A 26,088-nucleotide genomic window follows, 5' to 3' on the forward strand; every position below is an offset into this window, starting at 1 on the left:
AGATCAGGAATTGGAATCTGTGATCTGAGTGCGCACGCTGGGGTTTCTCGCGATGAAGGTGACCTTGCTCGGAGCACCGGGAGGCCCTGTTATTGTGCTGCGTCTCATTCCCGCGAGGAGCCAGTCCATGATCTGAAATCTAAGGGCCTTCATTTGTGAGCTTGTGTGAGGCGGCGAGGCCAAAACTGGTTTGAATGCCTCCCCTCTCTGCAAGCTTCCCGAAACAAAACACAATCTTCCCTTCAGAAAGAAATGAGCTGAAACCTTAATACGGTTCAATCCAGCTCAATAAACCTCAAAGCAGCTGCTGCCCTCTGGAATCCTCACCGCTCAGCTGTGGGCATTACTAAGTCCTCATTTGCAATACCAGTGTCTGAAAACCTACAAAATCAAACCAGTTCCGTCCCTGGGGAGCAGACCTCTGCCGGAATCTGGCTGCCTTCACCTTCCATTGCACTATTCCAGTAAGAAAGGCTTTCATTTCTGTAGCACCTTTCACAGCCGCACGCCATCCCAAAGTCCTTTTGAAACCCAGTCGCTGTTCTAATGGGTGGCAGCCAATTTGCGGGCAGCAAACCCCCGCAAACAGCAATGTGATCATCTGTCAGCATTGGTTTGAGAGATATGGGGGAAGAACTCCCCCATTTCCGTGTGGGACCATGGGATCGTTTCCCTCCACCTGAGAGAGACGGACAAGGACTTTGTCTTAACGGCACCTCTGACAATGCAGCTCCCTCAGAGACTCCATCCTGGGATATGAGCCCAGATGCATCCTGGTTGAGAAGGAAGAGTGGGCAGTGTGCGTTCGGATAAAAGGTCAGATTCTGGACAACAGCAAGGTGTTGTTGGTGCTTTGTGAGGCTCCTGAATGTCTTCAAACGGTGTTGGAAATGCTCTGACAATGCGCCATATTACAAAGGAGCGTAACTGGGGGATCCATTCCTGGATGGATGTGACTTCAGGATTGAGTGGGGATTGAGGATGCCACCTAACAGAGGCCGAGTTGGGAAGACTGTGAGGTTACATGTGCGTCCCGCCACCTGATTCACCATTACGGCAGGGGGTAAACACGGCAGTCGGAAAACACGGCAGTCTAGAACACGCCTGCACCAATGTGTTGTGCCAAAGTCGGGACTCACCTTTAGGGTCTTTCTCACATCACGGGCATCTGCGCGGAAGGACAGAGGTCCTGAAGCTGCCAGACCCCGGAGGAGGTCCTCGCCTGGAAGAGAGGGGGGTCCCTCATGTCCATGATGCCTCTCGGAAGGTCTCCGGCGGCAGCTTCAACTTCGCTTACGTCAGGGCCTTCGGATGGGGAGGTGAGGAAGGTTAGGTTTGGGTGGGAGCTGGGAGGGGGGGTATGAAGGTGTCGAGGGGGGGTATGAAGGTGTCGGGGGGGATGAAGCTGGGATGGGGGGAGGGAGTTCAGTTTGATGAAGGAATAAGGGTGGAGGTAGGTGTCATGGGGAAAGAAGAGGTTGAGAAGGGAGATCAAAGGAGTGAAGGTGTCTAAGGGTAGGAAGGAGTAAGGAGCTCTGAATGAGCCGCGGGTGAGTAGGGAGTATGGAGGGAGGGGTATGGAGGGAGAGGTATGGAGGGAGGGGGATGGAGGGAGGAGAATGGAGGGAGGGGTATGGAGGGAGAGGTATGGAGGGAGGGGGATGGAGGGAGGAGTATGGAGGGAGGAGTATGGAGGGAGGGGTGTGGAGGGAGGGGTATGGAGGGAGGGGGTGGAGGGAGGAGTATGGAGGGAGGGGGATGGAGGGAGGAGTATGGAGGGAGGAGTATGGAGGGAGGAGTATGGAGGGAGGGGTATGGAGGGAGGAGGTGGAGGGAGGGGTATGGAGGGAGGGGGTGGAGGGAGTGGTATGGAGGGAGGGGGTGGAGGGAGTAGTATGGAGGGAGGAGTATGGAGGGAGGGGTGTGGAGGGAGGGGGTAGAGGGAGGGGGATGGAGGGAGGGGGATGGAGGGAGGAGCATGGAGGGAGGGAGGAGTATGGAGGGAGGGGTATGGAAGGAGAGGTATGGAGGGTGGGGGATGGAGGGAGTAGTATGGAGGGAGGAGTATGGAGGGAGGGGTATGGAGGGAGGGGGTGAAGGGAGTAGTATGGAGGGAGGAGTATGGAGGGAGGGAGATGGAGGGAGGGGGATAGAGGGAGGAGTATGGAGGGAAGGGGATAGAGGGAAGGGGTGGAGTGAGGGGGATGGAGGGAGGGGGATGGAGGGAGGGGGATGGAGGGAGGGGGATGGAGGGAGGGGGTGGAGTGAGGGGGATGGAGGGAGGAGTATTGAGGGTGAGGTATGGAGTGAGGGGGATGGAGGGAGGGGGATGGAGGGAGGGGGATGGAGAGAGGGGTATTGAGGGTGAGGTATGGAGTGAGGGGGATGGAGGGAGGGGTGGAGGGAGGGGGATGCCCAGGATAACGTGGGGTTTGTGGAGTCGGATATCTGCATCCTGAGAATGGGAGAAAAGAATTGTAAGTGTGAGAGGGGAACGAGGGAGACGGTAGGGTGGGAGGGTGAGAATGCGTTGGTGGTGAGGGGTAGTTAGTGGGGTCTTGGAGGCTGCGAGGTAGGACTTGCTGGAGGGGGGCTGTGAGGCAGGACTTGCTGGAGGGGGGGCTGTGAGGCAGGACTTACTGGAGGGGGGCTGCGAGGCAGGACTTGCTGGAGGGGGGCTGCGAGGCAGGACTTGCTGGAGGGGGGGCTGCGAGGCAGGACTTACTGGAGGAGGGGCTGCGAGGCAGGACTTGCTGGAGGGGGGCTGCGAGGCAGGACTTGCTGGAGGGGGGGCTGCGAGGCAGGACTTGCTGGAGGGGGGGCTGCGAGGCAGGACTTGCTGGAGGGGGGTCTGCGAGGCAGGACTTGCTGGAGGGGGGGCTGCGAGGCAGGACTTGTTGGAGGGGGGGCTGCGAGGCAGGACTTGCCATTGTCATGGACTCTGACGTTTTGGAGTGCGACCACGGAGAGACTTACCCTGGATAAGGTCGTCCATCCTCTTGCGGCACTGGGAAATGAAGCTGACCTCCTGTGCACCCCCTGCTCGCCCCACTCCCAGCCCCATTAATCTCACTGTAAATAACCAGATTCAGCGTGATGGAGAGGGTGTCTTGATCATTACTTCTGTTAGCGGCGGCCTGTCTGTGAATACCAGCAGGTTAGGTGGATTGGCCATGATCAATTGCCCCTGAGTGTCCAAATGTTAGACGGAGTTATGGGGATAAGGCGGGTGAGTGGGTCTAGGTAGGGTGCTCCTTTGAAGACTCGATGGGCTGACTGACCTTCTTCTGCACTGCAGGGATTCTATGATTAGCGCCTTGAGTGGGCATAAAGACTGGAATAAACCAGTTCATAAAATTATTGAATCATTGAAGTGCAGAAGGAGGCCATTCGGCCCAATGTGTCTCTGCCAGCCCTCCAGGAACAATGCAGATAGTCCCCCATCCTTCCTCCGATCGCAGCCCTGCAGCTTCCCTCTCTCTGATGCTTATCCAATTCTTTTCCGATTGTCTGAATGGAATGTTTCTGTCCTGTCAACTGGTCGTGTCTCCTGGTTCGGGAAGTCAGGAGACACTGGGACTGAAAAGGTTTGGGTGTTATTGTTGAGCATGTTACATAGAACATAGAACATTACAGCGCAGTACAGGCCCTTCGGCCCTCGATGTTGCGCCGACCTGTGAAACCACTCTAAAGCCCATCTACACTATTCCCTTATCCTCCATATGTCTATCCAATGACCATTTGAATTCCCTTAGTGTTGGCGAGTCCACTACTGTTGCAGGCAGGGCATTCTTACTATCTCTGAGTAAAGACCCTACCTCTGACATCTGTCTTATATCTATCTCCCCTCAATTTAAAGCTATGTCCCCTCATGCTAGACAGCACCATCCGAGGAAAAAGGTTCTCACTGTCCACCCTATTCAATCCTCTGATCATCTTATATGCCTCAATTAAGTCACCTCTTAACCTTCTTCTCTCTAACGAAAACAGCCTCAAGTCCCTCAGCCTTTCCTCATAAGATCTTCCTTCCATACCAGGCAACATCCTGGTAAATCTCCTCTGCACCCTTTCCAATGCTTCCACATCCTTCCTACGGCGACTGTTCATTTGAAGCAAGGGGTTTGGGAGACAATTAAATGTGTTCCTGTGGAGAGCAGGAGGTTGGTTAGATTTGATTGCATTCCATTGCCAAAGGCTGTGTTTTAACAACATTCAGAATCTGGAAGAAATTTGCCAAGGGCAGGATTTGTAAACAGCAACAATATCCTAATTGCACAAAATTTAAAAAGTTTACACTTAGAATCATACAGTGCCGAGAGAGAGGTCATTCAGCGCATTGAAATGAAATGAAAATCGCTTATTGTCACAAGTAGGCTTCAAATGAAGTTACCGTGAAAAGCCCCTCGTCGCCACATTCCGGCGCCTGTTCGGGGAGGCTGGTACGAGGCCTTTGAAAGGATCATGGAATCCCTACGGTGCAGAAGGAAGCCATTTGGCCCATCGAGTCTGCACCAACCCACCAAAGTAGCACCCTACCTATCCCCATGATCCCAACTAACCATTTCGACACGAAGGGGCAATTTATCACGGCCAATCCACCTAACCTGCACGTCTTTGAGCTGTGGGAGGAAACCGGAGCACCCGGAGGAAACCCACGCACACACGGGGAGAAGGTGATAACTCCACACAGTCACCCGAGGTCGGAATGGAACCCGTGTCCCTAGAGCCATGAGGTAGCAGTGCTAACCACTCACTGTGCCACTGTCCCACTGGCCCCACTTGTTTTCTCTATAGCCCCTTGATATTTTTCCCCCAAGTACGTATCTAATTCCCTTTTTGAAAGTTGCTGTTGAATCTGCTCACCCTGCCCTCTCCAGATCATTGATCGCATTCCAGCTTGCTGTGTAGAAATGGCAAATCCTGCACCACAACACTGACTTCACCACAAGAGTGTGCCATTGGTTGTAAAACACATCCCCAGGTTGTGAACGGTGCTGTGCGTTTGCTGACTCTGTGTCTTGTTCTGCCTCCCACAGAATGGTGGAGTACTCGCTTGATTTACAGAACGTCAGCCTCTCTGCAATCCGGACGGTCCGTGTCCTGAGGCCGCTGAAAGCCATCAACCGGGTTCCCAGTAAGTGTTTGACGCCCAACTCCGCAACGTCACTCGGATTACTTGTTGCCGCTTCCAGGGTAGGCTTCCTACCTTCCGTCACCAAAAATCACTGTGTTGCCCCAGTTCTGGCCTCTTGACCATCCCTCGATTCCCATCACTCCGCCATTGACGGCCGTGCCTTCAGTGACCTTCAGGGACCTGGGCCCTGAACTCTGAAAGTCCCTCCCTAAACCTCTCTATTGTTTTTTATTCATTCATGTACGTGGGCATCCAATAATGGCTGTGCCAGCATTTATTGCCCATCTCTAATTGACTCTTGAGAGTTGCTGTGGATCTGACCAGGTTAGGATGACAGATTTCCTTCCCTGAAGTGAACCAGAAGTGTTTTTACGACAATGGTTTAATTTTAATTCCATATATTTAATTGAGTTTAAGTTCCATCACCTGCCGTGGTGGGATTGGAACCTGGGTCCCCAGATCATTATGCTAGATCTCTGGTCCAGCGACAATACCACTATGCCACCGTCTTCCCTCTGCCAAGGTTGACTGATAATTGCACTTGTGAAGCACCTTGACATAATTTACTCTGCTGAAGGCACCGTATAAATGCAAGTTGTTGTTATTATTGCAATAGGTATTGTGTTCCATGCACAGAAAGAGTGAATTTCCTACATGTGGCTGCCTGATGTAGCAGTTATGTCAGTTCCCAAATGCTCATAAATTCAGGTTGACTTGGGCGCCAAACAAAATGATAGGTGCAATGTCCAATCTTACCAATATAATTGGCCCCACCGAGCTCGGCTGGACAGCAGAAGCTATTGACCCAAAATGTCATAGGTTCACGGTCTGCCGCTCTGATTGGCTCTCTCCGGTTGACTGGGCCCCAATGGATGGCCATTTTCAAACCAAGCTTCTGGGTAGAGTTTGCGAAGCACTGGGGTGTTTAGAAGGTAGGGAGATTGGCTTTCAAAGACTCAGTCGGCATCGTATAATAAATGTTGGAAAATCATCTGCTGAAACTTGGAAAACGCCATATTTTGGGGGGATTTGTGGGAGAACTGAAACATTAGGGATCATTTGGATTATGTGCGACGGTGCAAGGTGGGCTATAATGAGTTGACAGTCCCTTTTAGCGGGCGGCGGGGTCAGTCAGAGCTCAATTGCTTCGTGCTAGCGGGAAGATTGCAGACAGAGAAAGAGAATCCAGTGATTTGTGTGAGCCAAGATGAAATTCTTGGCATTCCTTTGCTACTGCTTAAAGTGCGATTGCTAAAGTTAGTCAGAGATTACAGGCAACCTGACTTGTGTGATAATTCCATCTTCTGTTGCTATTGAGCTGCCCTCAAATAATTGTAAATAATTCATGTTTTTTTAATATTTTGTTTGAAGAGCAATGTAACAATTTACATATAGACAAGACAAGGTTTGAATTAGGAGTACTATTTTTATACTCGTATAGAAATACCTGTCATTTAATATTTGGAGCCGAGGTAAACAGTTTGTTAATTTTCTTTTGAAGTGATAATTAAGAGCCAGTTTACAAATGAAGCATATCTGTGCAGTGACATCCATCAAAAACTCTCCTTCATGTAAAAACATGTCTACCCTGAATTGGATCCGTTTCGAAACACTGACGAAAAACCCCTCTCTGGGGTTTCAACAGTGCGATTGTTGTTGGATTATAATAAAGTCCAGTTTCAACACTATTCTAGCCCTCAGCATTTCATTTCACCTGTTGTAGGCCATTCGGCCCATCGAGTCTGCCCCGCCGTTCAATGAGATCACGACTGGTCTGACGTGACAATCCTCAACTTCACTTTCCCGCCTTACCCCCATCACCCTCGATTCCCTCTCTGTCTCAGCCTTGAACATGCTTAACTGCCCAGCCTCTGCAGCTCTCTGCGGTAAAGAATTCCACAGATTGGGAGGCTGTACAAAGGCTTTGGCCCTTCAAGGTTTCATTCAGTGGAAGAGAGTTGGGTTTGGTGGAATCCCACAAAGAAATATAAAGGAAGACTTGCACTTACGTAGCGCCTTCCATAACCTCGGGCCATCTCAAAACGTTTTCAGCCAATTAAATACTTTTGAAGTCTTTTGAACTTAAACACTTTTGTAATTTCGGGAAAAAGAGGCAATCGATTTATGCTGAGCTCCTGCCAGCCGTGTATTTCTTGGCTGCTCGCTGGTGCGGGAGTTTCTATTCCCGCTGCTTGCCAATGGGATTTTGCACTGGAGATGCCCCACGATTCTGGGAAACCCGTGGGCGGGGGTGGTCAGCTGCTGGGTACAGAGAATCCAACAGTCAGAGAATTCCAACCCTGATCTCTTTCTTTAGCGACGTTGATTGAGGGATAAATATTGGCCAGGACATCGGGGAGAACTCCCCTGCTTCTCTTCAACCTAATCCGGTGAGGTATATTCCATCTGTCTTAGAGGACAGTCCGGGCCTCCATTTAACATCTCATCAGGAAGGGGTATCTCTGCCAACGCAGCACGCCCTCAGTACGGGGAATGTCAAGCTGGGTTTAGTGCTCAAGCCCTTCAACGGGGTCCGTGGAGTGGGACTCGAACGCACCGCCTAATGGAGAGGTGGCTGCGCTGCCAACTGAGACAAGGCTGCCACTTAGTTTACAATAGGACCGAGACGAAAAATCGATCGGGATGTTCACAAGTTTGGAATCAGTAATGTTTTCACAGGAAGTTACCTGGAGAAATGCCAGCCTGCAGAATCTGAATGGTCCACGTAGAGTTATCAATCAGGGTTAGAAATGTCTCTGCGCAGCCGGAAATGATAACATCACACTTAATGACTGCTTGCTCTCTGAACTATTAGACAGTTCTGTTGAAGGAAGATAAGAAGCCCACCTCGTCAGATCAATCTGCTCAGGATTCCATTGATGTTCACCAGATCAGCAGATATGACAGGAATAACGGGATTCGGTAACTGACCACAGAATGGATAAAGCTGAGGATTAGCTCTCAGTATTTTCACACTTTACACGCACAATATTTGCCCGCCCACCATTTTAAAAGGGCAAATGTCTAAGTAAATGATGAACAAAATGGAAGTTTCTGCACCTAGCGTTCCTTTGCTAATGCCGACTATTCTCAGTGGGTGACACACTCTCTGAGTCAGGAGGCTATTTCCAGAGATTGAAGAATTGGGGCTGTTTAGCACAGGGCTAAATTGTTGGCTTTGTAAGCAGACCAAGGCAGGCCAGCAGCACGGTTCAATTCCTGTAACAGCCTCCCCAAACAGGCGCCGGAATGTGGCCTTTTCGCAGTAACCTTATTTGAAGCCTACTTGCGACAATAAGCGACTTTCATTCATTTCATTTCAAGATAAGAAATAAGTGGCAACCCCCTTGAGTCTGCTCCGATCTTCAATAAGGCCATGGCTGATCAGTTACCTCAATTCCCCTTCCCCGCACTCTCCCTAGACCCCTCAATCCCTTGGTGGCCAAAGATCAGTCATTCTCTAATAATAATAATAATCTTTATTAGTGTCACTGGCTTACATTAACACTGCAATGAAGTTACTATGAAAAGCCCCTAGTCGCCACATTCCGGCGCCTGTTCGGGTACACAGAGGGAGAATTCAGAATGTCCAATTCACCTAACAAGCACGTCTTTCGGGACGTGTGGGAGGAAACCGGAGCATCCGGAGGAAACCCACGGAGACACGGGGAGAACGTGCAGACTCCGCACAGACAGTGACCCAAGCCGGGAATCGAACCCAGGTCCCTGCCGCTGTGAAGCGACAGAGCTAACCACTGTGCTACCGCGCCGCCCATCTTGAGCATACTCAACAATTGAATGCCCGTAGTTCTCTGAGGTAGGGAATGCCTGAAGGTTTACTTTTTAAAAATACATTTAGGGTACCCAATGCTTTTTTTCCCCCCCCAATTTAAGGGCGATTTAGCGCGGCCAATTCACCTCCCCTGCACATCTTTTTTGGGTTGTGGGGGTGAGACCCACGCAGACACAGGGAGAATGTGCAAACTCCCCACAGACAGTGACCTGGGGCTGGGATCGAACCAGCGTTCTCGGCGCCGTCAGGCAGACAGTGCTAACCACTGTGCCACCGTGCTGCCCTTCTTCCTGAAGATTTACAACCTATTAAGCACATAATCATGGCTGACGCTCCCAGGTTCCAGTACTGAAGGAGCACGGTACAAACGGAGGTACTGTCTTTCGGACGTACCAACTCATTGTTGGGATCGAGCTGTGCACGAAATGGCTGTCCATTCGTTTAAATGAAAGCAACCGCTCTTCCTTCAGTGCAGTTAATTGTGAAATGTTTAGGCACCTTTCCCAGCAATGGGTAGAAATATTACTTTACATTAAAGATTCAAAGTGCGTAAAATCACTATCGGTGCATATCACGCACAAGACAGATTACAACTGTTCAGTTATTCACTTTAAACAGGCATCATGATCAAAAGATCCTTCCAGACCACAATGGCAGCCATGGCAAGGAAAGTGACTGATTTATTCTGTATCAGCTCCATTACGCAGCACTTCATCCCCCATACTTCTTCCAGCGACGGCATCACAGTTCTCGAATACAGAAATCTTGTTTGTGCCCACAGGAGGGCTTATGTTTGTTGTGTCGATGAGGGAAAGGAACTGTAATCCGGTTTAATGCTGAAGGAATCTTGTTGGGGGGCAATGAGGAGCCAGTGCACGGGGTGGGGGGGGGGGGGGGATTTTCCTTCTGCATCCCCGTTTTATCCAAGTCAGTACTTTATCAATCACAGCTTTGACCTCAGCTAGACTATCGAGTCCAGTCCTTAGGCACTTCACTGTCGGAAGGATGCCTGGGCCTAGGAGAGGGTACAGAGGAGATTTTCCAGAATATCACCGGGGTTTGGGGGTGAGGGTGGGGGGGAGGGGGGGGTGGAGATGGTTATACTTAGAACAGAGACGGTTAAAAAGAGACTTAATAGTGCTGAAAATTATGAGAATTTTGATTGCATGGACAAAACCATGGGATGGAATCAAACATCACAGAAGGAGGCCATTCAGCCCATCATGTCTGCGCTACCTCTTTGCTGGTGCTATCCCATTAGCTCCACTTAGCTCTTTAGAAGCCAGCACAGTCATTCATCTCATTGCAAGTTTTGGGACCAGGATGGACTGCCCCCTTTGCCAATGTAACAGCAACCACTGGTGGTCAAACTGCTACACAGAGGTATCTCTGAGATGTGTGATAAGACACCGAATAAATACTGTACAAGTTTGTGATTTAAAAAAAATATTTGCTGCACCTTTCCATTGTTTGCGCTGCATGATGTTGTCCAGAGGTATAACTTATCATACATCTTTCACACCCAGACGTGACAGCTTAACTGAGCAAATGGCATGTTGAAGCCTTGGACAGAATGCTCCAGGACTGTGTTAACCTGCATTATTCCAGCACTGCTCTGTCTTTCTCCGCACTCTGCCAATTAGGATTCTGTCACTGGGCCGGTCGAGTTCCAGGCTAATGCTCTGGGTTCATATCCCACCCTGGCAGCTGGTGGGGTTTGAAGTCAGCTTAAAGATCTGGGGCGGGATTCTCCCGCCTCCAAGTCCCGAATTGTGTTCGGCGATCGGCCGGAGAATCCCCGTTTGTGCCGCAATCGGGGGGCGGTGCCGCTTTTGCGATGCTCCGCCCCCTCCAAAATGGTGGACCCGCAGAGTACGCCGGCCCGAGGACGTCACCTGAAGCCCCCCCCCCCCCCCCCCCCCCGATGCTCCGCTCCCAATGGGCCGAGTTCCCGACAGTGTGGGTCACTCATTCCATTTATTTTCGTGAACCCGGCGTTGGGGCTGTGGACTGAGTCCAGCACCGCTACAGCCGGGTGGAAGCCGTTCCGCGGCCGGGGGGGGGGGGGGGACTTTGCCGGGGGCTGGGGGCACTGGTGGGGGGTGGTCCAGGGGTGGTGAGCCTGGTCAAAGGGGGGCAGTTTTTGGCAGGCTGGGTCTGCACTCGGCCGGCACCATGTTGCGCCGCGCGGCCGCTGTAGGTCGCTGCCGTCCGCATATGCGGCCAAGGACCCAGCAATTCTCCATCCATACCTGCAGGTAAAGCCAGGCGCTGCATGCCTGCTAGCCCCCCCACCTGACGGATGATCGGTGCAGCTTTGGCGCCCTTTTCGGGCGTAAAACGCCGCTGTTCTCATGCCGCGTCAGCACTTAGTCTTCAAATCGGAGAAATTCAGCCCCTGGAATCGAAAGAGAATCTCGGTAATGGTGGCCACGAAACTATCATCGATTGTGGCAAAAAAGCCAGCTGTTTCACTAGTGTCCCTTTGGGAAAGGAAATCTGCCGCCCTTAACCCCGTCTGGCCTACACGTGACTCCAGACCCACCCCCACAGCAATGAGGTTGACTCCTAACCGTGAGTGGCCTTGCCAGCCGCTCCGTCCAAGGGCAGTAACGGATGGGCAGCAAAGGTTCACATCCTGAATACAGAAACCCAAAGGAGACTCAGGTGGAGAACAGATGCCAGCACAGCCCAGTGGGGCTGAATGGCCTCTTTCTGTTCTGTCTATTCCATGTAATCCTGGCACCAAAGCTCAAAACTATTTGAGCTCAAATAAAAACATAAAATGTTGGAAATGCTGAGTAGGAGAGAGCGAGAAACAGAGTTACAATCCCTTTGACCATTCTTCGGTGCATTGTTCTGCCTGCGCACAGTGCGGCATAGTTACAGAGTAAACAGCATAGACACAGGCCCTTCAGCCCAACTGGTCTGTGCGGGCTGTATCTCAGCCTATCAGCAAACCCTTCTGTTCCTTTCTCCCTGTAAAGGCCTCTAAACCTTTCCCTCAGCCGCCAGTGAAATGTGAATGCTCCATTCAGACACACATTCTGTTTGAGTTCAGTTGCTGGCTGCTGTTCGCTGTCCAAGGTTCTGAACTAACATAACTGGCGGTGTTGAGGTTTCTCTCACATGGTGGCGCTATTTTCCTGTCCGTGTGCCAATTGCATTGTGGGTGCATTGCCCAATAGACTTCATCCACATTGGGCCCGACAATCGCAGATCGGTTGATTACTTCCATCTTACATCCTGTCCTCAGAGTGATGACTATCCTTCATGGCTGATGCAACTTGCTTGTTTCATTGTTCATGGAATTATAGAATTCCTACAGTGCAGAAGGAGGCCATTCAGCCCATTGGGTCTGCACCGTCCCTCTGAAAGAGCGCCTCACCCAGGCCCACTCCTCCACCCTATCTCCATAGCCCCACCTGACCTGCACATCTCTGGGCACAAAGGAGCAATTTCAGCACGACCAATCCAGCTAACCGGCACATCTTTGTGACTGTGGGAGCAGTTGGGGAAGGAGGAGGCCCTGTTCTACTGTTCAATCAATTCATGGCTGACCTGGTCCTCAACCTCATTTCCCTGACTTTTCTCCCTATGCCTCTGTACCATAACCCAACAATCTCGATCTCCATCTTGAACGATTCAGATGAACCATGTAATTCATTGTCTTTTGAAGTTAGGAGTTCCAGAACTTCCACTAACCTCTGGTGAAGAAATGCTGCTAAACAGCCTCCTCTAATGTGAAGATTTCTCAACCAGGGACAGTCACTTAACCAATTTCACCCTGCTGAATTCTTAAAAACCTCAATCAGGTCACCCCTCAATCTCCTAAACTCAGGAAATTCAACACCAGGTTAAAGCCCAAAGGGTTTGTTTCGAATCACTAGCTTTCGGAGCACTGCGCCAAATTCACCTGATGAAGGAGCTGTGCTTGGAAAAGCTAGAGTTTCAAAACAAACCCGTTGGACTTTAACCTGGTGCTGGAAGACTTCATACTGTGCTCACCCCAGTCCAACGCCGGCCCCTCCACATTGGGAATTTCAAGCGTGCCCTCGTGGTTTAGCTCTCTAGACCCCAGAACATGTCTCACCCACCCTCTTTAGCACCCTGAGTTCAAACATCATCCTCGACAAAACGCAGATTACAACAGGTGGAAAGTACTGCGATGACGGAAATCTCAAAGAAAAGCAGAAAGAGGTGGGGGAACCCAACAGAGAGAAAATCAGAGTTCACTTTTTTTGAGTCCAAGATGACCCTTCTTCAGAACAGAAATGCATCCAGATATTCACTTCTGCCCAAAGTTGCAAAGCGGGATCTAATTTGTTTGACAATAAACGGCTGGCTGGCAGCTACCCGGATCCCAGATCCTTAAGTTGATGCGGTACGGGTATGAGCAGATGTCTGTCATCCATTCGGTGTAAACTCTGAACGGGATAGGTCTCTGCTCTTTACAAAAGAGAAGGTAAACAGGTGACCTGATGGAAGCCTTTCCAATTCTAGAGGGACTCAGTGGGTAGATGATTAGCCCAAATAAAGAAATATTCCGGACTTGGAAATATATTGCCGTTCCTTCACTGTCGCTGGGTTCAAAATCCAGGAACTACCTCCCTAACAGCACTGTGGGTGTACCTACACCACAGGGACTGGAGAGGTTCAAAAAGGCAGCTCACCACCACCTTCTCTTGATCAATAAGGGGATCAGAGGTTATGGGGAGAAGGCAGGAGAATGAGAATGAGAAAAATATCAGCCATGATTGGATGGCGGAGCAGACTCGATGGGCCGAGTGGCCTAATTCTGCTCCTATGTCTTATGGTCTTTTGGTCTTCTCGAGGGGCAATTAGGGATGGGGAACAAATGCTGGCCCAGCCAGCGGCACCAGCATCCTGTGAGTGAATAAAAGAAGAGAGTCACTAATAAATCCAATGGAGAATTCAGGAGCAACTTCCTTATCCCGAGAGTGGTGGGAATGTGGAACCCGCTCCCACGGAGAGTGGTGGAAGAGAGCGGTATTGACGCATTTAAGCGGAAGCTCGATGAATACATGATTGAGAAATTAATAGAAGGATGGTTTGATGAAGAGAGTGGGAAGAGGTTTGTGTGGAGCATGGACAACAGTACGGACCAATAGGGCCGAATAGCCTGTTTCTCCAGTGTAATTTCCATACAGACTAGCGGCTGCTCAAAGAATTGCTCAGTTTGCACCAAAGAATCATGTTTTTTCAAACAAAAATCAAAGATATGATTACTTTCTAAAGGGATGAATAGAATGCTCGGACCATAACAGCTTAAGAAAGCGTTTTCTCATTTCCGAATTATTTTAACAAATAAATCTTGGTAACATCGCCCCGTTTTTGCCATCTGCAAGAGAAAAGAGACCAATATGGAGGAGCAACGGGACTCCGCCAACCTTGTCAGGGGGATTTTCAGACACAGCGTCCTGCAATTTAAGCTCACAATTCAATATGGCAATACTACAGGGCTCCTTTATTCCTGGAGTTGGGAGATTGTGAATTCAGCTCGATGGAAGTTAGTCAGGAATCACACTGTGCACACCTTCCAATATGGTGGAGCAGCAGGTTCCGCTGCACACAGCTAGGAGTCGAAGCCATGGTGCTCGGTCTACATTGTGAAATGATCGTCACCGAATACTCCAATATGATGGAGAGGCGGGGGAGCGTCCCTCCAGTTGTGAATTCTGCAAAGCAAAGTGGAGTTCAAATGAAGTTCAAAGACGAAAGAACTCAATTCTAGAAACTTTGGAAAGCTGTGGGCTAAAAGACAGGTACGGCGCGGCACAGCAGTTAGCACTGCTGCCTCACAGCGCCAGGGTCCCAGGTTCGATTCCGACCTCGGGTGACTGTCCGTGTGGAGCCTGCACGTTCTCCCCGTGCCTGCGTGGATTTCCTCAGGGTGCTCCGGTTTCCTCCCACAGTCCTAAGGTGTGCAGGTTAGGTGGACTGGCCATGATAAATTGACCGTTAGTGTCCAAAGATGTGCAGGTCAGGTGGACTGGCCATGATCATTGCGCGGGGGTTACGGGGATAGGGCGGGGGAGTGGGCCTAGATATGGTGCTCTTTCGCAGGATCGGTGCAGACTCAATGGGCCGAATGGCCTAATTCTGCACTGTCGGGATTCTCTGGAAATGGCAGGTGAGATGCTGTCCCCTCATTCTATTGAACCATAGCTGATTTCTATCTTAACACCATCTACTTGATATCTTTACCCAATATCTATCTCAGTTTTAAAATGTTCAATATGCCTACGGTTACTACGTGGGGGAGAAACTACAGTCATTCCCTTCTCAAATGTTTATCCAATCCATTTTAAAGTTACGACCAAATCTGTTTCCATATCATCCTTTGGGCAGTAAACGCCTGGCCACAACATTTGCCACAGATCTTAAATCATTAAATAATTAAATCATTGTCCTTTGATTAACAATCCTCGTGCCAGTGAATAGCCATCAAAAACCCATCAGAACTTTGAACACGTTCAGAATGTCGCCCTTTCACCTCCTCAGCACCAAGAACAATCCCAACTTCGTCAGATTCTTCTGAAGTCCTTCAAACCCCGTGATAATGGGTTTAATAGCCTGGAAATGGCTTCAAATTGCAGGAAAGAGGCGTTAAGTACTAAATAGTATTCAAAGGTCATTTCCATCAGGTTGTGAAAAGGCATCACAAAGACATGGCAGTGAGTCAGATGTAACCTCAAAGTGCAAAGTAAACAGATTATGGGTGGGTTAATCATGCAGAAACATTGGGTAGACAACTGAGGTGTGACGTTAGTGTTTGGACTTAAGAACTGACAATATCCAGGAGGCAAATCAAGTTAATGTCAGGCACCCCTGTGGAAATCCAAGCCCAGTGAGGGGGTGAAGAGTTCAATTGGGTAGTATTTGTGTGTCTGTGTGTGTGGGAGAGAAAGAGTGGGGAGTTGGAAGGGGTACAGAGGGTGGGATTCTGTGATCCTGAGGCTAAGTGTTGATGCTGTTGGAAACGTCGTCGCTTTCCCGACGGCGTCAACACGGCCTCAGGATCAGCAATTCTGGCCCCTACAGGGCACCGGCGCCAACGCGCGCATGCGCAGTGGCTCCCTTCTCCATGAGATGGTGCAGCATTGGTTGTGACAGTGTGTGCGAGGGTGTGTGAGGGTGGGGAGTTGGATGGGGTACAGTGTGTGTGGGGGAGGGGAGTTGGATGGGGTACAGTGTGTGTGGGGGAGGGGAGTTGGATGGGGTACAGTGTGTGTGAGGGTGGGGAGTTGGATGGGGTACAGTGTGTGTGTGTGTGAGTGTGGGGAGGTGAATGGGGTACAATGTGTGTGAGGGAGGGGAGGTGAATGGGGTACAGTGTGTGTGAGGGTGGGGAGGTAAATGGGGTACAGTGTGTGTGGGGGTGGGGAGTTGGATGGGGTACAGTGTGTGTGAGGGTGGGGAGTTGGATGGGGTACAGTGTGTGTGTGTGTGTGAGTGTGGGGAGGTGAATGGGGTACAATGTGTGTGAGGGAGGGGAGGTGAATGGGGTACAGTGTGTGTGAGGGTGGGGAGGTGAATGGGGTACAGTGTGTGTGAGGATGGGGAGTTGGATGGGGTACAGTGTGTGTGAGGGTGGGGAGGTGAATGGGGTACAGTGTGTGTGAGGGTGGGGAGTTGGATGGGGTACAGTGTGTCTGTGTGTGAGGGTGGGGAGGTGAATGGGGTACAATGTGTGTGAGGGAGGGGAGGTGAATGGGGTACAGTGTGTGTGAGGGTGGGGAGTTGGTGGGGTACAGTGTGTGTGTGATGGTGGTGAGTTGGATGGGGTACAGTGTGTGTGAGGGTGGGGAGGTGAATGGGGTACAGTGTGTGTGAGGGTGGGGAGTTGGATGGGGTACAGTGTGTGTGAGGGTGGGGAGGTGAATGGGGTACAGTGTGTGTGAGGGTGGGGAGTTGGATGGGGTACAGTGTGTGTGTGTGTGAGGGTGGGGAGCTGAATGGGGTACAATGTGTGTGAGGGAGGGGAGGTGAATGGGGTACAGTGTGTGTGAGGGTGGGGAGTTGGTGGGGTACAGTGTGTGTGTGAGGGTGGGGAGTTGGATGGGGTACAGTGTGTGTGAGGGTGAGGAGGTGAATGGGGTACAGTGTGTGTGATGGTGGTGAGTTGGATGGGGTACAGTGTGTGTGAGGGTGGGGAGGTGAATGGGGTACAGTGTGTGTGAGGGTGGGGAGTTGGATGGGGTACAGTGTGTGTGTGAGGGTGAGGAGGTGAATGGGGTACAGTGTGGGTGAGGGTGGGGAGGTGAATGGGGTACAGTGTGTGGGTGTGTGTGAGGGAGGGGAGGTGAACGGAGTACAGTGTGTGAGGGTGGGGAGGTGAATAGGGTACAGTGTGTGTGAGGGTGGGGAGGTGAATGGGGTACAATGTGTGTGAGGGTGGGGAGTTGGATGGGGTACAGTGTATGGGTGGGTGTGAGGGAGGGGAGTGGGATGGGGTACAGTGTGTGTGAGGGAGAGGAGGTGAATGGGGTACAGTTTGGTGAGGGTGGGGAGTTAGATAGGGTACAGTGTGGGTGTGTGAGGGTGGGGAGGTGAATGGGGTACAGTGTGTGTGAGGGAGAGGAGGTGAATGGGATACAGTGTGTGTGAGGGAGAGGAGGTGAATGGGATACAGTGTGTGTGAGGGAGAGGAGGTGAATGGGGTACAGAGTGTGGGTGTGTGTGAGGGAGGGGAGGTGAACGAGGTACAGTGTGTGTGAGGGTGGGGAGTTGGATGGGGTACAGTGTGGGTGAGGGTGGGGAGTTAGATGGGGTACAGTGTGGGTGAGTGAGGGTGGGGAGGTGAATGGGGTACAGTGTGTGGGTGTGTGTGAGGGAGGGGACGTGAACGGGGTACAGTGTGTGAGGGTGGGGAGGTGAATGGGGTACAGTGTGTGTGAGGGTGGGGAGTTGGATGGGGTACAGTGTGTGCGAGTGAGGGTGGGGGAGGTGAATGGGGTTCAGTGAGGGTGGGGATGTGAATGGGGTACAGTGTGGGTGAGGGTGGGGAGGTTAATGGGGTACAGTGTGGGTGAGGGTGGGGAGGTGAATGGGGTACAGTGTGAGTGAGGGTTGGGAGTTGGATGGGGTACAGTGTGTGCGAGTGAGGGTGGGGAGGTGAATGGGGTTCAGTGAGGGTGGGGATGTGAATGGGGTACAGTGTGGGTGAGGGTGGGGAGGTGAATGGGGTACATTGTGGGTGAGGGTGGGGAGGTGAATGGGGTACAGTGTGCGTAAGGGTGGGGAGGTGAATGGGGTACAGTGTGTGGGTGTGTGTGAGGGAGGGGAGGTGAACGGAGTACAGTGTGTGAGGGTGGGGAGGTGAATAGGGTACAGTGTGTGTGAGGGTGGGGAGGTGAATGGGGTACAATGTGTGTGAGGGTGGGGAGTTGGATGGGGTACAGTGTATGGGTGGGTGTGAGGGAGGGGAGTGGGATGGGGTACAGTGTGTGTGAGGGAGAGGAGGTGAATGGGGTACAGTTTGGTGAGGGTGGGGAGTTAGATAGGGTACAGTGTGGGTGTGTGAGGGTGGGGAGGTGAATGGGGTACAGTGTGTGTGAGGGAGAGGAGGTGAATGGGATACAGTGTGTGTGAGGGAGAGGAGGTGAATGGGATACAGTGTGTGTGAGGGAGAGGAGGTGAATGGGGTACAGAGTGTGGGTGTGTGTGAGGGAGGGGAGGTGAACGAGGTACAGTGTGTGTGAGGGTGGGGAGTTGGATGGGGTACAGTGTGGGTGAGGGTGGGGAGTTAGATGGGGTACAGTGTGGGTGAGTGAGGGTGGGGAGGTGAATGGGGTACAGTGTGTGGGTGTGTGTGAGGGAGGGGACGTGAACGGGGTACAGTGTGTGAGGGTGGGGAGGTGAATGGGGTACAGTGTGTGTGAGGGTGGGGAGTTGGATGGGGTACAGTGTGTGCGAGTGAGGGTGGGGGAGGTGAATGGGGTTCAGTGAGGGTGGGGATGTGAATGGGGTACAGTGTGGGTGAGGGTGGGGAGGTTAATGGGGTACAGTGTGGGTGAGGGTGGGGAGGTGAATGGGGTACAGTGTGAGTGAGGGTTGGGAGTTGGATGGGGTACAGTGTGTGCGAGTGAGGGTGGGGAGGTGAATGGGGTTCAGTGAGGGTGGGGATGTGAATGGGGTACAGTGTGGGTGAGGGTGGGGAGGTGAATGGGGTACATTGTGGGTGAGGGTGGGGAGGTGAATGGGGTACAGTGTGCGTAAGGGTGGGGAGGTGAATGGGGTAGAGGGTAGGGAGGTGAATGGGGTACAGTGTGGGTGAGGGTGGGGAGGTGAATGGGGTAGAGGGTAGGGAGGCGAATGGGGTACAGTGTGGGTGAGGGTGGGGAGGTGGGGAGTGGATAGGGAAAATTATTCCAGGAACGCAGAACTTCAGTTATGAGGATAGATTGAGGAGGTTGAGATGTTTTTCTTGGGATCAGGCAACGGTGATCAGCAATGATGGGGTTGTTCAAAATGACGAGGCACCTTGATGGGATCGATAGGGAGAATCAGTCCACATTGAATGGTCGAGAATGGGAGGACAAGTAATTCGTAAAACATGCAAAAGTGACAGGAGGGGAAGCTGTTCACCTGGCGAGTGGACCTGGGCGAGCGTGCGGTGGAGGAAGATTCAATCGGAACTTGGAAAACGGGAATCGGACTCCGATCTGGAAAGGAAGGACGTGGAGGGTTTCGGAGTGACGGAGGGAGAATGACACATGACCGGCTCCTTCAGACTGCCGTGCTGTCATGACAGGCCAACTGGTACCTCCTCCTGCACCAGAACAGTTTTGTGAAATTGGGCTTTGCTCCCACTGTGTGTGTGGCACTCCAACCTGCAGCTTCACCCAGCCAGTGGCTGCAAGTGTTTAATATATCTTCTGACATTAAACGAAATAAAACAGCAGCAATGTAGCTCCTGGTAAAGGATGAAATGCCGAGAGACTGTGAATGGAACACATCTTCATTAAGGGATCGGGGAAGTGCCTCACGTTATATGAATGCATTCTGAAGCATTTGAGTACACAATGTTCATACTAATTTCCAGCCTAATTACTTTACCTGTTTTCGCACCAAACACACCATTATCTTCCAATTAGTTAACTTTCAATTTCTCTTAACCTCATTTATTTTCCAAATTAGTGTTTTCAGCGCATCACAAGCACCGTCTTCTCACCTGTTTAATCTCATCCAGCTGATACCCAATCGAGACTCTCCTGCCTATGACATCCTCCGAGTGGGAGCGAAGGGACATGTGGGATAAAGGGAGCAGGGAATGTGGGATAGAGGGAGCAGGGAATGTGGGATAGAGGGAGCAGGGAATGTGGGATAGAGGGAGCAGGGAGGGAGTGCGGAGGTCACTGGTCAGACCCCGGGAACAGGCAAAGGCCAGGGGTTAGAGGGAAAGGAGTGAGGGAGCCCTGGGTTAAAGGAGGGGAGGTAGGGAGGAGGGGGTGAAAGTGAACAGAAGGGGAGAATGGGGTGGATGGTCCCAGTGGATGAGATCTTGGGGGCTGAGTAGGGGAGGGTTTGGGGGCTGAGTAGGGGAGGGTTTGGGGGCTGAATAGGGGAGGGTTTGGGGGCTGAATAGGGGAGGGTTTGGGGGCCCCAGTAGAGGAGGGTTTGGGGGCCCCAGTAGAGGAGGGTTTGGGGGCCCCAGTAGAGGAGGGTTTGGGGGCCCCAGTAGAGGAGGGTTTGGGGGCCCCAGTAGAGGAGGGTTTGGGGGCCCCAGTAGAGGAGGGTTTGGGGGCCCCAGTAGAGGAGGGTTTGGGGGCCCCAGTAGAGGAGGGTTTGGGGGCCCCAGTAGAGGAGGGTTTGGGGGCCCCAGTAGAGGAGGGTTTGGGGGCCCCAGTAGAGGAGGGTTTGGGGGCCCCAGTAGAGGAGTGTTTGGGGGCCCCAGTGGAGGAGGGTTTGGGAGTCCCAGTAGAGGAGAGTTTGGGGTCCCAGTAGAGGAGGGTTTGGGGTCCCAGTAGTGGAGGGTTTGGGGTCCCAGTGGAGGAGGGTTTGGGGTCCCAGTGAAGGAGGGTTTGGAGGTCCTAGTAGAGGAGGGTTTGGGAGTCCCAGTGGAGGAGAGTTTGGGGTCCCAGTGGAGGAGGGTTTGGGGTCCCAGTGGAGGAGGGTTTGGGGTCCCAGTGGAGGAGGGTTTGGGGTCCCAGTGGAGGAGGGTTTGGGGTCCCAGTGGAGGAGGGTTTGGGGTCCCAGTGGAGGGGGGTTTGGGGTCCCAGTGGAGGAGGGTTTGGGGTCCCAGTGGAGGAGGGTTTGGGGTCCCAGTAGTGGAGGGTTTGGGGTCCCAGTGGAGGAGGGTTTGGGGTCCCAGTGAAGGAGGGTTTGGAGGTCCTAGTAGAGGAGGGTTTGGGAGTCCCAGTGGAGGAGAGTTTGGGGTCCCAGTGGAGGAGGGTTTGGGGTCCCAGTGGAGGAGGGTTTGGGGTCCCAGTGGAGGAGGGTTTGGGGTCCCAGTGGAGGAGGGTTTGGGGTCCCAGTGGAGGAGGGTTTGGGGTCCCAGTGGAGGGGGGTTTGGGGTCCCAGTGGAGGAGGGTTTGGGGTCCCAGTGGAGGAGGGTTTGGGGTCCCAGTGGAGGAGGGTTTGGGGTCCCAGTGGAGGGGGGTTTGGGGTCCCAGTGGAGGAGGGTTTGGGGTCCCAGTGGAGGAGGGTTTGGGGTCCCAGTAGAGGAGGGTTTGGGGGGCGTGTATACCCACAATGCTGGAACAGATTCCTGAGGAACGCAACAGCAAGGATTTGAAACCAAGATAAAGCAATGGGGAGGGGTGAAAGAACCAGTGAAACTAGGACTGAGAGAGAGGTGGGGGGGAGTAGCTTCAGAAACTGCTACCGTCTGTCACTCTCTGTCTCCCATTCTCTTTCTTCGCTCCCTCACTCTGTGTTTCCTTGTTTTTCTGCAGGTATGAGAATCCTAGTCAACCTGTTACTGGACACTCTCCCAATGCTCGGCAATGTCCTGCTGCTCTGCTTTTTTGTCTTTTTTATATTTGGAATCATCGGCGTGCAGCTGTGGGCCGGCCTGCTACGGAATCGCTGCTTCCTAGAACATAACTTAACCCTGTGAGTGTTTCACTGCAACTGTATGTGTGTGTACATGTGTAAATGTGTGTGTGTACATGTGTAAATGTGTGTGTGTACATGTGCACATGTGTGTGTACATGTGCACATGTGTGTGTGTACACGTGCACATGTGTGTGTACATGTGCACATGTGTGTATGTACATGTGTGTGTACATGTATATACATGTGTGTGCACATATGTACATGTGTGTATGTTTGTGTGTACATGTGTGCATGTACATGCATATATATATGTGTATGTACATGTGTGTGTGTGCATGTGTGTCTGTACATATGTACATGTGTGTGTGTACATGTGTATATGTGTGTGTACATGTATATACATGTGTGTGTGTGCATGTGTGTATGTACATGTGTACATGTGTGTATGTACATGTGTATATGTGTGTGTACATGTGTATATGTGTGTGTGTATATGTATGTGTGTGTGTTTGTATCTGTGTATATGTGTGTGTATATGTGTGTACAGATGTGTGTGTGTGTATGTAAGTGTGTGTGTGTGTGTATATGTGTGTACAGATGTGTGTGTGTATATGTAAGTGTGTGTGTGTGTATATATGTGTGCGTTGTTATGGGCGAGGCGTTTTCAGAACCCAAAAATGTATCATGGAGTTCAACCAACCTCACCCTTAAATGTATTTGTTGCTTTTCCGAGCCCGTGGCTTTTTCCCTCGGTGTCGGATTACAATTATGGACACGTGGGTTTTTAAACACAAAACACTGTTTATTCCATGAACTCAACTCAACATCTTAAATAAACATTAGATCTCTTAACACCCCTTACTTCAAAGATAACTCAGAAAATATTGCAACAGTAAATAACTCCTTAAAATGTTCCTTCAAACCTCCAAGAGACTTAACACCTTTAAACAGTATCACATCAGGTTAAAGGATATATATTTTTTCTGTAGAATGGCAGAGATATATTAGCTTGGTTGATTTCAGCTCCAGCACCTTGTTTTCTTCTTGCAGCTCACTGGCGACACACAGACACCCACCCACTGCTTTTTAAACTGCAAAGCTAAATTGCAAAAACTGCAGCTCTCTGGAAACCCACAGACACACACCCAGCTCTTTTCAAAACTGAAACTACAAAACCTGCAAAACTAAACTGCAAAATGGCTGACCTGACCTCAGCCCCACCCACTCTCTGACATCACTGTTTTCTTAAAGGTACATTGCTTAAACATCCGTGTCTTAAAGGTACTCTCATATGACAGTGTATATGTATGTGTGTGTTTGTATATGTGTGTGTATATATATATATATATATGTGTGTGTGTGTATGTGAGTGTATATGTGTGCGTATATATATATATATATATACGTGTGTACTTGTGTGTATATGTGTGTGTGTGGTGTGTGTGCGGTGTGTGTATATGTGTGTGTGCGGTGTGCGTATATGTGTGTGGTGTGTGTGTGTATGTGTGTGGGTGTGTGGTGTGTGTATATATGTATGTGTGTGTGGTGTATATGTGTGTGTATATGTGTGTGTATATGTGTGTGTGTGTGTGTGGTGTGTGTATGTGTGTGTGGTGTGTGTATATATGTGTGTGGTGTGTGTATATGTGTGTGGTGTGTGTATATGTGTGTGTGTGTATATGTATGTGTGTGTGTGTGTGTGTGTGTAGTGTGTATGTGTGTCATGTGTGCGTGAGTTAGGCTGGATTGTCTGATTGGGAGTGTTGGAGGTTTCTCATTGTGCCTGAGGTAAAAGTTAAAATGAGGAGAAGCTGGAAATGGGGTTTAGCTCAAACGCTCTCACCCCTATCACTCCGTCAAGGCCTAGCTCTGTCCCTCTGCCCCACTCTGTCTCTGCCATATCTGCCTGACTCTTCCTCCCTGTCTCTGCCTGACTGCCTCTCTCTGCACTTGGCTCTCTCTGTCTATCTGCCTATCTCTCTGACACCTTCACCGTGCCTCTCTCTGTATCTCTCTCTCTCTCTCTCTCTGTCTCTCTCTCTCTTGATGTGTTGGATGCTCTGGATCCGTGGAACACATACAGGCCACTAACACTTAAAATAGTGCAACACTATTTTATTAAGTTAGAAACTGTTGAACATACTTTCACTGTGGGTTAACACGATGTTAGATTAAACTAAAGACCTATGCCTGTCCAAAAGACCTATGCCTGTCCTAACCAGTCTATGCACTTGGCACATGGTGAAGATCTGTGCTGTAAGCTGAAAGCTCTGTCCTTCTAGGAGGCTGCATCCCGAATGAGCAGGAACTCTGATGCCCCCTGTCTTTATAGTGCGTGTGCTCTAACTGGTGATTGGCTGCGGTGCTGTGTGTGTTGATTGGTCCCGCTGTGTGTCCATCAGTGTGTGTGTCTGCACCATGATATACTGGTGTATATTATGACATAACCCCTTTTATAAAATAATGTATGGGTGTGGCAATAAATTATGTATGGTGAGAATGTTCCTAACTACGTGTGGGGTGAAAAGACATATTTACAGGACTACGTACATGAGAACTAAGCTATTTACACGGGAAGGTGCCTGGTGCAGAGAAGCAGTATGCAACAAGAGTAACGAGATCAACACTATATACAAACCAGGGAAACGATCAAACAAAGCAACAAAACAATTCAGAGAGTCTATAAGTCCGCAAAGTTCATAAATTAAGTCTCTGAGGTGGGCGACGAATTCTGGTTGACCGTAAGGGTGGCACACCACTCATCGTCTGGATCGATGCTGTATACTGACACAGGCTGGATTCTTTGCTTCGGGGACACCCTGTTGTTTGTAACAATACCGACTCGAAAAGGTGCGTTCGGGTTCTCGGTGTCAATATCGGGTAGTAGGTCCGCATCGGACTCTGTGACCGTGGGTTGAATGGCCCGGGCATTCCTGCGAGGCTGGCTGGAGCGACGAGAGTTGGCAGGCTGAGCTGATCTGCATAAAGCAGCACAGTGGCCAAGTTTGCCACATCTCAGGCATCGTCGGGATTGGCAGGGCATTGCCGCTTTAAGTGGGCGGAGCCACAGTTGCCGCGCGTTGTAGCGTCAGTACCTTCGCTGCGCCACAGCGCATGCGTGGTGTGGTCGTACGTGGTGCGCGCATGCGCAGTACGTTCGACGTCGCCGTCCCCTCGTTCGGTGCGCACAAGCTCGGGAGTCCGCGAAAAGCGTGCAAAATGGCTGCCCTCATCCAGGCTGAGGCCCTGGAGTTGCTCGATTGCTTGGACCCGTTCTGCCTCGTGGGGACCTTGCTGCGCCGTTTCAGCCGCTTGGATGTGGGAATACCGACTAGTGGCGTGTTCGTGTAGCACGCAGGTCTCGATGGCGGTCGCTAGGGTGAGCTACTTTACCTTGAGGAGCTGCTGGCGTAGGGGGTCCGACTGAACACCGAAAACGATCTGGTCGCGTATCATGGAGTCAGAGGTGGGCCCGTAATTACAGGACTGCGCAAGGATGCGGAGGTGGGTGAGAAAGGACTGGAAAGGTTCATCCTTACCCTGAAAACTCTGTTGGAATACATAGCGCTCGAAACTTTCATTCACCTCGATGTCGCAGTGAGTGTCAAACTTGAGGAGGACCGTCTTGAATTTTGATTTATCTTCATCATCAGCAAAGGTAGAGAATTGAAAATGTGGATGGCATGTTCCCCGGCCGTGGATAGGAAGAGAGCGATCTTCCTGGTGTCTGAGGCAGCTTCCCGGTCTGTGGCTTCCAGGTAGAGCTGGAAGCGTTGTTTGAATATCTTCCAGTTGGCCCCCAGGTTACCGGTGATGCGGAGCGGCGGCGGCGGGCGGACGCTGTCCATTGTGCAGGATGGCTGTATGCTGGTGGAAGGCAGATCACTTGCAGGTAGGTCTAAGAAGTTCTAATATCCCTCAACTCCTGGTATCAGGATGTGTTGGGTGCTCTGGATCCGTTGAACACATACAGGCCACCAACACTTAAAATAGTGCAACACTATTTTATTAAGTTAGAAACTGTTGAACATACTTTCACTGTGGGTTAACACGATGTTAGATTAAACTAAAGACCTATGCCTGTCCGAACCAGTCTATGCACTCAGCACATGGTGAAGATCTGTGCTGTAAGCTGTAA

The 26,088-nt window shown here is 51.1% G+C and overlaps 1 protein-coding gene across 1 annotated transcript in view; it reads left to right on the forward strand.

The window, feature by feature from the left end:
- Nucleotides 1–26,088, forward strand: part of cacna1ia (calcium voltage-gated channel subunit alpha1 Ia) — a 229,704-nt gene that overhangs the window by 17,259 nt on the left and 186,357 nt on the right. The window contains 2 exon segments of the mRNA XM_072492567.1: nt 5,037–5,134; nt 21,848–22,007. Coding sequence (XP_072348668.1) covers nt 5,037–5,134; nt 21,848–22,007 — 258 coding nt within the window.

This window comes from Scyliorhinus torazame, chromosome 29, assembly GCF_047496885.1.
Source record: "Scyliorhinus torazame isolate Kashiwa2021f chromosome 29, sScyTor2.1, whole genome shotgun sequence".
NCBI classification, from domain to species: domain Eukaryota; kingdom Metazoa; phylum Chordata; class Chondrichthyes; order Carcharhiniformes; family Scyliorhinidae; genus Scyliorhinus; species Scyliorhinus torazame.